The following is a 13,323-nucleotide window of genomic DNA, read 5'->3' as shown; positions in this document are numbered from 1 at the left end:
GTCCCCTGACATCTGTCTCAGAGCCACCTGGGGCCTGGGAATTTGCATGTTTCGCAGATAGCTAGGAGATTCTTTTTTTAAAGTGTATATATATATATATTGATTGATTTCAGAGAGGAAGGGAGAGGGAGAGAGAGATAGAAACATCAATGATGAGAGAAACATCAATTGGCTGCCTCCTTCAGTGCTGCTACTGGGGGTTGAGCCCACAATCCGGGCCTGTGCCCCTATGTGACCTCCTCCTGGTTCATAGTTTGATAGTCAACCACTGAACCATAGCACCGGGCACAGCTAGGAGATTCAGGTGAGACGCCCTGGCCTACAGGTGTGAGTGATGGTCTTCACCTGGAAGTGATGGTGTTCAGGTCTGTGGCCTAGGAGTCCTGCTCCTGTGTGTGGGGGACACCATACAGCTCTGTGCATGAGGGATACCAGACAGCTCTGTGCGTGGGGGACACCATATGACTCTGTGTGAGGGACATACCATGCAGCTCTGTGCGTGGGGGACACCAGATGGCTCTGTGCGTGGGGGACACCAGACGGCTCTGTGCGGGGGACACCAGATGACTCTGTGCGTGGGGACACCAGACGGCTCTGTGCGTGGGGGACACCAGACAGCTCTGTGTGTGGGGGACATACCATGCAGTTCTGTGCGTGGGGGACACCAGATGGCTCTGTGCGTGGGGGACATACCATGCAGCTCTGTGCGTGGGGGACACCATACGGCTCTGTGCGTGGGGGACACCATACGGCTCTGTGCGTGGGGGACACCAGACAGCTCTGTGCGTGGGGGACACCAGATGGCTCTGTGCGTGGGGAACACCATACGGCTCTGAGCGTGGGGGACACCAGACGGCTCTGTGCGTGGGGGACATACCATACAGCTCTGTGCAGAGAGCTCTGGCAGTGAAAGAGCAAGAGGAGGAAAGACGGGAGGGAAAAAAAGAGGAAGGAAAGAAAAATATATAAGTGTTTAAACATCCACCCAATGGGGAATAAATTAAGCACCTGCGGCCTGATCACACAAGGGAATACTATATAACAGTGAAAAATGAATGGGTTAGCCCTACGCACATACACATGATGCCATTATGTGTTTTAAACAATACAAAACTGCACTGTGGACTGTTTATGGATGCACTGTTGTCACCATGGTAACAGCTGACCCCTGTGGCGTCCTAGTCTGTTCCAGGCATTGGGCTGTGAATTAGGTCATTCGTTGTCTGGACAATTCTGTGTGGGATACAAACACTACTGTTGTCTCTGTTTTCCAAAATGAGACAACTGAGGCACAGAGAGGTTAAGTGACTTGCCCAACGTCGCGTAGCAAGCCCATGGCAGGACAGGGTGGCCCGGTCCAGTGCCGGGGATCTCGAGTCCACCACCCAACGAATCATGTACAGTCGTCCTCGGAGGACTTGCCCAAGTGCCTGCTGGATGCTCAAGTGCCTGCTGGGTGCCCCAGACACACTGGGGGAGGGGGCGGCTGGACGGGGGGCCGTTGCCTCGCTTTACAGATGGGGGTGCAGGGGCCCAGCAGGGCAGAGCTGGCAGCCCGGGCCATGCAGAGTGAACCGCAGCAGCAGCGACCTGTTGGAGAAGTGCACGCCCAGCACTTCGCCTGCAGCTGCCTGGGAGATGGGATGACCGTCACCCCCATTTTGCTGGGGAGAAAACTGAGAAAGGGGAGTGGGACCCAGAAACGTGGGCTCTAGAGCCCAGCTGTAGCCTGGTGAGCACAGGCTGGGGCGTTGGCCCGTGGAGTCCCCACCCCCTTGCTGGCCACTTGCACTCGGGGCCAGCCGGGGCCAGTGGCCACAGCTGCCCTCTCTGCTTATGGGGGTAGGGGCCATGAGGAGCCAGCACATATGGTGACATCATGTCTGCATGAGCCTGGCTGGGGGTCCTGGACCCTGTGGGATGGGACTAGGTGACCTCAGCAAGGTGGGCGGGATGGGGGAGGGCCGAGACAGGGCCTCACAGCTTCCTCCTCAGGCCCAGCACAGTGCTGGGCAGTAGAACCTGCAGAGCACCCTGCACTTTGCCGCAGAGGCCCCCGGCTGGCAGATGCTCCCCCAAAGCCATGGGAAGGGACTCTAAATGCAGCCTCCCCCCCCCCTCGCCCCCACTCAGGGGAGGGTCGAGGGGTGGCACGTGTGTGCGTTAGAGGAGGGGAGTCAGCAGGGGTCCAGCGGCGAGCCGGTGCGGGCCCGGGGTTGAGCCAACGCAGGGTCGGTTCCCCAGCCCCAGTCCCTCTTAGCTGCCCATTCTACAGATGCGGAAATGGAGGCTCCAAGAGGCAAAGGGACTTCCTTCGTCCAGCTAGGAAAGGTTCAGAGTTTGGACTTGAACCCAAGCTGGCAGCCGCCTAATTCGGTGCTCTCTGTTTCACCGGTGGGGCGAGACCTGGCCTGGCTGGCAGTTCAGGGAAGTGGAGGTGGGGCAGGGGGAGCCGGGGAGCCAGGAGGGTGGGTGCTGGCACTGCTTTCGTCCTCGCAGGCTTCCTGGGGACGGTGGCTGCTTTGAGTTGGGTCCAAGGCCTGAGGTCGGTTGGGGTCTCACTGGTGCCCCTCACTCCTGCAGGCATCGCCTCCTCCCGTCGGGCTCCCTGCGTCTGGCCCAGGCCCAGGCGGGTGACAGCGGTCTCTACCAGTGCAGAGCCAGTAACCCCGCAGGGTCTGCCGCTCGGCACTACGTCCTCGGGGTGCAAGGTAGGCCGGGCTGGTGGCTCCTGTCAGACCCATGGTTCTGCCCAGACTTCTCAGGCCTGCTCAGTGCCCCTCCCCCAGCTCCCTGTGCCAGCTCTGTCACCTCCTCAGGGCGGCCTCCAGGCTTCCCCATCACCCCTACTTCCTGCCCGTCTCAAGCCACATCTCCTTTCACCACCCCCCCTCCTTTATCCCTCCCACCGCCTCTCCTGTACCCTTGGTTGCTGAGCGCAGGGGGCAGGGCCCAGCAGTGGGAACGTGGGGAGGGACCCACAGAGGGTTCTGGTCCCAGCCCATCGGGGGGCCTGGGTCCCCTTCACAGAAGCCGGCGGTGAAGTCACTCCGCCAAAGAGGCAGGGAGCTTGTCATCTCCAAGAGCCCCCAGGAATCGGGGCGGTCAGCCAACCAAGGCCCTCGGGCCACGCCCAGCCCGCCTGCTGTTTGCATCTGGCCACGGGCGAGCAGAGAAGGGTGTCTCCATTTGGAAGTGCGTGGGGGAAGGGTGATGTTCTGTGACGTGTGGACACTGTATGACATTCAAGTTTCAGGCCGTAGATGCACGTTTTAGTGGCGCGCAGCCTGCAGTTCCTTTACGTCTGGTCTGCGGCAGAGCTGAGCAGTTGAGACAGACCGTCTGGTCTGCAAAGCCTAAAATATTGAGTGTTTGGCCCTTAACAGAAAAAGCCGACCCCTGATCTAAGCTAACTGCCCATTTCACAGGTGGGCAGGCTGAGGCTCAGAGAGAGAAGGGACTCAAGGGTTTGCCGAGGTTTCCGGCCCACGAGAGAGGCAGCAGCAGGGGGCAGGGTGAGGAGCAGGGCCGGTTAAATCCTGACTCTGCCGCCCCCTGGCTGTGTGACCTTAAGCCGCAGCTCGGCCTCTCTGAGCCTTAGTTTTCTTTCCTGTAAAATCCCGGAGTTGTCAGAGGGGTACCGAGGGCATCAGGCACTCAGCAGAGCGGAAGCTGTGACTGTTTTCAGCAAGTGGGGGAGGCGTGGACGGGGCAGGTACCCCCGGTGCCCTGGCCCAGGGGCTGATCTGTGCCCAGGGGCCAGGTTCCCATGTAACGGTCCTTTCTCTGCTCTTCCTCCAAAGCTGGGAGGGAGTGGCTGTTCCTCACCTTCCCCCGAGGGCCCAGAACAGTCCCAGGCGTCCGCTCAGCACCCAGAGCAGGGGGGCCCGTGGAGTCCACGTGTTTTCCCGGACCCGGGGCCAAACCCCCAGGAGGCTGCCTGGGCTCCTGGTCACACAGACCTGGGGCTGGGACCGCTCCAGCTGCGGGTGTGGGTGACTCTGCAAATGGGAACAGCTTACCTGCCCCTGGGAAGGCCCACAGGAGAGGGAGGGGGGACGCCCCGAGAATACTTCTGGGAAGGAGGTGAGCACCGGCAGCCTCCTGAGCTCAGGGCAGGAGGATGGAGATGAGCGAGGGGTGTGCCCGCCAGGCCAGGCCAGGCCGAGCAGCTGTTTCGATCCCTGGCGGCTGTGAGGAGGGGCACGGAGGCTCCGGCCCAGCCATGCAGGGTCCTGTGGCTTCGAGGACAGAGCTGGGATTTGAACCTTCCCCTCTGTGTGTGCTGCCTCCCAACCTTGCCGTCCACCCAGAGTCAGTCCCTCTGGCCCCGGCCTCAACTTCCCATCCAGCACTATTATGTGGGGGTGTCCCCCAAAAAGATATAGACACTTTGATTGATTATACATTCCAGTGGGTTAGATCTGAAAAGAAAGAAGCATCAATTGAGCTATCTGCTGCTAAGTGTATATACATTTTGGGGGGGACACCCCGTATTTCCCAGCTGTTGGTTTTCGAATGATGTTGGGTGCACTTGGGTCTGGGGTGGGACGGAGGGGAGGGGTGAGGGTTGGGGGAATGAGGAGTGGGGAGCATTGAAGGGGGGTGGGAGGGTGGAAGGGGTTGGGGGAGTCCTCTCCATGGATCTGGCCTCTGTGACTCCCCCCCAGGGCCCCTGCCTTGAACCCCTCCCCATGTCCCTGTCAGTCCCCCCTCAGGTGCAGCCAGGCCCACGGGTCCTGAAGGTCCTGGCGGGTGAAGCTGTGGACCTGAACTGCGTGGCCGAGGGCACCCCAGAGCCCAGGCTGAACTGGTCCAAGGATGGGGAGGCCCTGTGGGGTGGGGGGCCCGAGGGCTCCGTCCATTTTGCAGCCATCCGAACTTCTGATGCCGGCATGTACCGCTGCGAGGCTGCCAACAGCGCCGGGGTAGACGCCTGGGAGCTGGAGCTCAGGGTGCTGGGTGAGTCCCTGAACCCCACATCTCACCGTTCCCCACCTTCCCAACAGCAGCCTGGCCTTCCGAGATGCTTGTCTGCTCTTCTGGGCTCAGGACCTTCCTTCCTCCCTCCCCAAGCCTCATTGTAGAGCCTTTGTCAGCCCCATAGGTACTCTGCCCACCAGGAAAGTGATTGACGAGCAGGGCCGGGGCCCCAGTCCAGCCCCCTCCACTTACCAGCTGGACAACTCTAGGCCAGTCATTTACACTCTCTGACCTCCGTTTTCTCACCTGTGAAATGGGTTTGATAATACGTGAGGGGTCAGCGAGGGAATGTGCAAAGCACTGGGTGCATGGGAAGATCTGGGCCAGTGGCTGCTGTGAATTTAAACAAACCTGGAAAGCGCAGCTGGAGGGGAAGCCCCGCCTCTCCAGCCCTCGGGGCCCTGTGTGGCCCTGGTGGCTTCTCCGTAGGCCACCCTGTGGGGGGCCAGCCAGCACCACGGCCCTGACTCCCTCACCCTGAGGCTGAGGGCTGCAGCACAGGGCTTGCACCCCCTTATGTCGGGCTGGGGCTCTGGAGGGGGGGCACCCTCCCCAGTGGCCCTGGACCAAGCTTTGGGCCGGGGGAGTGAGCGTGGCCACATCACCTCCCACCAGAGCCACCGCACTGGGGAGCCGATGAGACCAGCGGGCTGCTGGAGAGAGTGGCAGGAGAGAACGCCAGCCTGCCGTGCCCTGCCAGAGGTGAGGCTGGGCCAGGGTGGGCCCCGCTGGGAGGGGCTTCCCTCCGCACTCCAGTGCCCTGGGTCACACACTGTGGGCAGTGCCATGGGTTATGGGGGGTATGGCAGCCTCACTTCTAGCCAGGGCCACGCCAGGCATCTCATCCCACCCACACCCGATAGGGTGAGATTAGCATTAGCTCGTTCAGGCCTAGAGAGGTGAGGCAGCTGCCAGAGGTCGCTCAGCCAGACGGCGGCTCACACGGCGTGGTGTGACCCAGCCCCTGCCCAGTTAAGCCCTGGCCCCTCTGCACCTGGGGATTGTAGCAGCTGGGGCTGAGGAAGGCCCAAGGTCCTTGTGGATCGGGGCTCGGTGGCCCTGCCTCTCCCCAGGCCCCCGACTTCCTCACAGAGGATGGACTCACAGTCCTGAGCAAACCAGCCCCCCCGAGACCCCCTTTGGGGCGGCAGCTGTGTGGGAACTGACAGCCACTCTGTGGCCACCTGCCCCGCGTTGAACCATCCCGGCTGTGTGCGCGGGGGCCGTGGACGCCTCCTTCCTGAGCCTCAGTTTTCTCGTCTGTAGAATGGGGCCATGCCCGCCCCTTCACGTAGGGCTGCTGCTGGGAGGGCCCAGTGAGGCAGCCTGAGTTTTAGGTCCCGGCACCGTGTCTGGCACATAGCAGGGGCCTGAGGGAAAGTGTGGAGGAAACGAATGTGAATGAATGAATGCTTCACCCTGCCGCACGGGCAGATCTGCGCCCGCCGAGTTGCTGCTCTTGGCTTTGGGCCCTTCTGGGACCCGAGAGGACACGCTGTCGGCCCTGTGCGTGGATGGCGCTCTCAGGAAGGCTGGTGTCGGGGTGTCCGGGGGGCAGGTGGCAGCTCACTGAAGGCCTGGCAGGAGCCGGGGGCTGGTTCTGGTCTCAGCTGTGCTTCCTCCAACCACAGGGCCCAGGGTAGTCTCTGGACCAGGGCTGAGGGGGAGGCCGGCAGGAGGCAGGCACCCCGTGGGACCTGTGGGGTCCTTCCTGTCTGCAGAGCTGCCCACCTGCAGGGACCCAGTGGCCCTGCCCTTGACCATGGCGCCACCTTGTGTCGGTCTCTGGTAATAGCAGCCGCTCTGTGCTCTCTGGAGGTGAGACCCACCCACCCAGCCCTGCTTCCTGTGCTGGGTGCCTCCCGGCTGCCCACAGCCAGGGCCCTGTCCTCTGGGCTGGACTTCGGCCGCATCAGTATAACAGAAGCCCCTCTGGTAAACACTGCCCTGCCCTGGCCGGCACCTGCCCCCCTGGCTGCCCCCTTTTCACGCGGGCGGCTGCCTGGTGGGCCGTGCTGGGCTCTGGCGGTCACCAGCCCTGTGACTGTGGGCTGGAGGGCTCGGAAGCTAAGGGAGCGCTGGTAGCTGCAGTGGGTGGCACCTTCGCCTCCCCCTTGGGTGGATGGGGGTGCTGGCCCCTGTAAGTGGGAGCGGGGAGGTGGGGGGCAGCTCTGAGCGTCCTGGCATCTTCGCCCGCAGTGCAGTTCTGTGTTAGAGCTCTGGCGGGTTAGACTTTATTTTATTTTTGCATTAAAGCTCCACTTCCTCCCCACCCTCCCCTCCCCCTCTAACCTCCCTACCGCCAGCTAGCAGGGCTGCCGTTCTGTGCGCCCAGTGGATCCTCTAGCCTCTGTCCAGCTGGAATAAAAAAGAAAAATAAGTTTCTTAATTAATGGAGGAAAAGTTCCAGGGTTCAAAGCCCACTGCCCCTCCAGGCAGCAGCTCTGAAGTCCTGGTCCTCTGCAGTGGTGGGTGGGAAGGTGGGAGCAGCAGGGGCGGCTGTCGGAGAAGCTGAAGGTGCCGAGAGGGGTGTGTGGTGTGTGGCGTGTGGCGTGTGGTGTGGTGCGTGGCGTGTGGCATGTGGTGTGGTGTGTGGCGTGTGGCGTGTGGTGTGGTGTGTGGTGTGTGGTGTGGTGCGTGGCGTGTGGCATGTGGTGTGGTGTGGCGTGTGGCGTGTGGCGTGTGGTGTGTGGTGTGTGGCGGGGCATGTGTTGTGCTGCGTGTGTTCGTGCACATGTCCCCACAGGAGGGGGCAGGCCCTGGGCAGTGGGACCCTCTGACAGGAAACCTCAGCGATTCCACCAGGAATCAGAGCCCTGGGTGGGGTTAGCTCGCCCGAAGGTGCGCAGAGGGCGGCTGCGGGCCCTCCCTTTGCCCCAGGCAGCCGCAGGGACCCGGCTTTGAGGAGGAGCAGCGTGGAGTGGAGTGGGGCAGGGATGCTCCCGAGAGATGGCACAGAGGGCGCCTGGAATGTGTCGTAGCCTCGTCCTGCCCCACGCCCACCCAAAGGGGTGGCCCACCCCTCCCTCCCTCCCATGGCCCTTCCTCTAAGAGAGACCGAGGGGGTGTGTCGCAAGGGCGCCCGCTGCCAGGGAGGTGGCAGGTGAAGCGCGGGCTGTTGACGATCAGTGTCAGCAGTGACCGCCAGTCCCGCTGACCAGTGGTGGCGGAGGACGATGGGGGGACCAAGGTGCCCAGGGTGCTGACCTGTGAGTTTGGGAGAGCGGCCCCTAGAGGCTCCCCCTCCTCCACAGCACCTACTGTGTGCCAGGCACTGGGCCTGCCTCTGGGGGAGCCGCAGGGAACAAAGCAAAGACCCGGCCCCTGTCGGGAGGCAGACAATAGACAAAGAAACCTAAGGGGGGGACCGATGTCCCAGAGGAAGTGGGAGGTGGTGGCAAACGGACCGCAGGGCAGGGCAGGGACGCGGGCACGGTGGGTGCGGTCCCGGCGAGGCGGGGCTCGGAGGGGACAGGGAGCTCAGCCGTGGAGGGTGTGCCCATGCGGCTGGGGGGGGTGTGGAGGGGGAGAGGCAGGTGTTCATGCTGCTGACCCCCCCCTCCCCCCCGGCCAGGGACACCCCAGCCGCAGGTCACGTGGCGGAAGGGCCCGTCCTCGGAGCCCCTGCGCGGCCGGCCGGGCCTGGCGGTGCTGGACGAAGGCTCCCTGTTCCTGGCCTCGGTCTCCCCCAGTGACGGCGGAGACTACGAGTGCCAGGCCAGCAACGAGGCGGGCGCCGCCTCCCGGAGGGCCAAGCTGGTGGTGCTTGGTGAGCATGGCCGCATGGGGTGGCGGGCACCCACCTCCGCGGGGGCAGAGTTCCCCGCAGGGGCCGGGGTGGGAGGCTGAGGGCGGCGGGCACCCACCTCCGCGGGGACAGAGCTCCCCGCAGTGCCTGGGGTGGGAGGCTGAGGGCGGCGGGCACCCACCTCCATGGGGGCAGAGCTCCCCGCAGGGGCCGGGGTGGGAGGCTGAGGGCGGCGGGCACCCACCTCCGCGGGGACAGAGCTCCCCGCAGGGCCCGGGGTGGGAGGCTGAGGGCGGCGGGCACCCACCTCCGCGGGGGCAGAGTTCCCCGCAGGGCCCGGGGTGGGAGGCTGAGGGCGGCGGGCACCCACCTCCGCGGGGACAGAGCTCCCCGCAGGGGCCGGGGTGGGAGGCTGAGGGCGGCGGGCACCCACCTCCGCGGGGGCAGAGCTCCCCGCAGGGGCCGGGGTGGGAGGCTGAGGGCAGCGGGACAGCGGCGGGCGGCATGGCACCCCTTCCCCAAGAGGCCCCCCAGGAGTGTGAGGGGCGAGCCCGGAGCGCCATCCGCGGCTGGGAGGTGGTCTAGGGGGTGCCTTCCTTTAAGGTGAGCACCGATGGCCGCCTCCACGAGACCTGCACCCCCTCGAGCTCCCCCCCCCCCCCGGGTGCTGTGTGCAGAGGAAAGAGCCCTTTCCCTCCACGTGGCCATCCTGGAGGGGGGGGGGCGTTTTAAGGCTCCTCATGGGCCTCCTTCGGCCCCCCTGTGACCAGCCCCCCAGCTTGCCCTGTGAGGACTTGCCTGGAAGTTTGTCACAAAGACCGATCGAGGAGACTGCACCTCGGGGCCCTTGCAGGGGACCCTGACGATGGGTTGAGTGTAGACCTGGATGGGTCGGCCCTCCAGCATCTTGCAAAGCGGAGTGTCAGAGAGGGCGCCACTGGCTGGGCACAGCCGGGGACCCCAGACTCGGGGGCTGCCTGTCCAGGGGAGGGAGGCTCCTCTACCTCTCCTTGTGCCCAGTGCCCCCCAGCATCCGGGAGGACGGACGCAGGGCCAACGTGTCGGGCATGGCCGGGCAGGCCCTGATGCTGGAGTGTGACGCCAACGGCTTCCCAGCCCCTGAGATCACGTGGTTCAAGGATGGGCAGCTGGTGGGTGTCCCCTGGGGCGGCCCGGGGAGGGTGGGTTTGGCTGGGGTATGGGCTTTCCTGACCGGTATGGCAGGGAGATGTGACAGGTTTCTTTAGGGATGCACTGGGGCTCGGGGCAGGGGAGGACTGAGGTCTCACAGTGAAGCCTGGAGGGCTGCATGGTGGCGGGGGCACGGCACTCTTCTAGGAGTTAGAAGCCACAGGTTCCTGTCACCAGCCAGCTCTGTGGACCTTAGTTCTCTTATTGCTAATGGTCTGGTACCCCGTCACCAGCTCCCTCTGACCTCTCTGCCCAGATCCCCGAGGGGGACAGCCACCGCCTCCTGAACGAGGCCCGGGCCCTCCACCTCCCCAGGATCCAGGCGGGCGATTCTGGCCTCTACTCCTGCCGGGCGGAGAACGCGGCGGGCACCGCCCAGCGGGACTTCGAGCTTCTCGTGCTCAGTGAGTGAGGCCTGAGCCCCTCCCCTGTGAGGCGGGCAGGGGAAGGGGGCGCTGTGTGTGCTGAGAGTAGGGGCACAGAGGGGCCCACACCAGCCCAGCTCCTCGCACAGCTCAGGGCAGACATTCGACAGTCACGTGACTGGCCAAGCAGCCACTGCTGTCACGTGAGTAGTGCAGGCTGTGCAGGGAGCACAGTGGGGGCTCCCAGGCAGGACGTGGAGGGAAGGGCGCACCAGGAGGGGGACCTGCATGGCCAGGGCCCTCGGTGGGCGGGGCTGCAGGCTGGAGCCGTTCCACCCCCTGCCCTTCTTGTCCTCAGTCCCACCTTCTGTGCTTGGAGCCGGGGCTGCCCAGGAGGTGCTGGTCCTGGCTGGTGCGCAGGTGGAGCTGGAGTGCTGGACCTCGGGGGTCCCTACGCCCCAGGTGGAGTGGACCAAGGACAGACAGTGAGTGGCCCGCCTATGGACAGCCCGGGGTGGTGCCCATGCCTGGGCCGGAGGATGGGGGGCTCTGGGGAGGTTGAACTTGGGGGGGGGGCTTGACAGGCATCGCACGTGTCACCAGGGCCCAGGCAGAGGGCAGCGTGGGCACCTCCCACCCCAGCCTGGGGTCACCCAGGTGAGACCCCACTCTCACCCAGCAGGGTTTTCTCATCACTCAGCCTTCCTTTTTTTTTTTTTTAAATGTTTTTGGGGTGAGGGGGAATCCACATAACCTGACATCAACCACCTAACGCCCACAGTTCAGTGGCATTTGGCACATCCACGGTGTTGCACTCTGCCTAGTTCCAGAACATTTCATCTCCCAAGGAGACCCATGCCCATTGGCAGCCACTCCCCCACCCAGCAGCCCCCACCCGCAACCACCCCAGCAGCCCCCACCTGCAACCACCCCAGCAGCCCCCACCCGCAACCACCCCAGCAGCCCCCACCTGCAACCACCCCAGCAGCCCCCACCCGCAACCACCCCAGAAATCCCCACCCGCAACCACCCCAGCAGCCCCCACCCGCTCTCTGTCTGCAGCTGCACCTGCGTTTCCTGCACGTTCCACGCAGCTACACAACAGGGGCCTTTGTGTCCGACTCCTCCACTTAGCACAGTCTGGGCTCACCACGGTGTGGCAGGGTCAGCGCCGACTTCCCCAAGTGCCCCGCCGATCGGACACATTTTGTCTCATCGTCGGCGCCAGGCACTGGGCCTATTGGCACCTTTCGGCGACTGTGACTCTCTCAGCCTCTTTGTCGTCCATGCGGCCGCCCCTGCTCGCCTCGACCCGAGTCGCACTGTCCTGACCTCCTTTCCAGGCCCATCCTTCCCGGGGACCCGCACGTCCAGCTCCTGGAGGACGGCCAGCTGCTCAGAATCACCAGCAGCCACCTGGGCGACGAGGGGCGGTACCAGTGCGCGGCCATCAGCCCAGCCGGCCAGCAGGCCAAGGACTTTCAGCTCAGAATCCACTGTGAGCCCAGCCCCTGCCCGCCCCCTGCCCGGCCCCAGCCCTGGCCCTGCTCCTCCCTGGGCTGCTGGCCAGGCTCCCCTCGGCTGCCCACTGCACAGAGGAAGGCGAGAGCAGAATCGGGAGGCTGGGGAACGAGCCCCAGGCCAGCAATGGTGGGGAGGAGGGGGACAGGGAATCTGGATCAAGGTTCCCAAGCCCCGTGGTCCCATCCCACTTTGCAAGCTGTCCTACACCTGATACTGCGCGGGGCGATCGTTTCTTTAACTTTTTAAAAAAAGTCAAGTCCCTTTCTTTACGTGGAATGAATTTCTTTGAAAAGATATTTACTGTCTCAGCTGTAAGTGGAAGCCAGGCCCACTTGGCCTTCCGGGGAGGGAGGAGGCTACAAAACCCAATGCACTGAAAGGAAGGCCCTGGAAGTGCTGGGGCGCCAGCTGTCTGCAGAGGGCGCTGTGCTGTCTGCTCTCCGTGGTGGAGGGCCTGGTGGAAAGTGCTAGAAAGGTCCAGAGTGTAGTCTAGGAGCCTTCTCCTTTGTGCGATCAGCTGGGAGGAGCTCTGTGAGACGCAGTGTCACTTTACGCTGTGGCCTGCGTCCTGCCCGTGGGAACCCCTGATTGCGTCCAGCCCCTCCTTTTACAGATGGGGAGGCTGAGCCCAGCGAGGGGACGTGACCTACCTGGTCACACAGCCAGTTAGAGGCAGAGTGGGGTCCAGGGCGTCCCCCCCACCTCGTCCGCCTCCTGTGCAGCCGGCAGCTTTCCACGTCAGCATACCCCGTGCCACCTCTCCTGTCTCCCCGACTCCCTCTCCTGCAGCCGAAGCTGCAACGTGTGCAGTGCTTGGGGCGCGGGCACGTGCAAGTCACTCGGGGTGGGGGCGTTGGGGGGAGGACGCCAGCTGCCTCAGGGGCTCCCTGTGACAACCCCCCCCCATTGTCCTCAGCACCCCCTACCATCTGGGGCTCCAACGAGACAAGCGAGGTGGCCGTCATAGAGGGCCACCCGGCGCGGCTCCTGTGTGAGGCCCGCGGCGTGCCTGCTCCTGACGTCACCTGGTTCAAGGACGGGGCCCCGCTGCCCCCCAGCCCCGAGGCTGTGTACACCCGGGGCGGCCGGCAGCTGCAGCTGGGGCGGGCCCAGGGCTCGGATGCGGGCGTCTACACCTGCCAGGCCCGCAACCCCGTGGGCGTCGCGGAGAAGGCCACCAGGCTGGAGGTGTACGGTGAGTGGCCGGGGGTCAGCGTGAGCGGGGTCAGCTGGGCGAGCGGAGGGAGGGACTCTGAGCTGCGGAGGCCTCCTCCTGTCTCCATAGGTCGGCGAGGGAGTGGCTAGAGAAGGGTCACCTCAGTCTCCCTTCCCTCCTATAGGCGAGAAAACAGGCCAGGGTCAGAGGGCCTGTCTCGGGGCCCAGGCAGAGCTGAGCGGAGGACCCCGGGTTCCTCTCAAGATTTAGGGCTTTTCACGAAACCACACCCAAACCCTCTACCAGTAATTAACTTCTCTGAGGGAACCACTGACTGTGAGCCAACCCCCGGGTCC

The 13,323-nt window shown here is 64.1% G+C and overlaps 1 protein-coding gene across 1 annotated transcript in view; it reads left to right on the top strand.

Moving 5' to 3' along the window:
• The window catches only part of HMCN2 (hemicentin 2), a 136,104-nt gene that overhangs the window by 57,009 nt on the left and 65,772 nt on the right, over positions 1-13,323 (top strand). Inside the window, exons 23-31 of the mRNA XM_036329346.1 lie at positions 2,584-2,711; positions 4,708-4,962; positions 5,599-5,685; positions 8,558-8,752; positions 9,752-9,882; positions 10,179-10,326; positions 10,646-10,772; positions 11,631-11,785; positions 12,728-13,006. Of these exons, the coding sequence (XP_036185239.1) occupies positions 2,584-2,711; positions 4,708-4,962; positions 5,599-5,685; positions 8,558-8,752; positions 9,752-9,882; positions 10,179-10,326; positions 10,646-10,772; positions 11,631-11,785; positions 12,728-13,006 (1,505 nt within the window). The remainder of the gene's footprint in view (positions 1-2,583; positions 2,712-4,707; positions 4,963-5,598; positions 5,686-8,557; positions 8,753-9,751; positions 9,883-10,178; positions 10,327-10,645; positions 10,773-11,630; positions 11,786-12,727; positions 13,007-13,323) is intronic.

Source organism: Myotis myotis, unplaced genomic scaffold (genome assembly GCF_014108235.1).
Source record: "Myotis myotis isolate mMyoMyo1 unplaced genomic scaffold, mMyoMyo1.p scaffold_m19_p_12, whole genome shotgun sequence".
Taxonomy (NCBI): domain Eukaryota; kingdom Metazoa; phylum Chordata; class Mammalia; order Chiroptera; family Vespertilionidae; genus Myotis; species Myotis myotis.
This window is presented reverse-complemented; position numbering and strand designations above follow the sequence as displayed.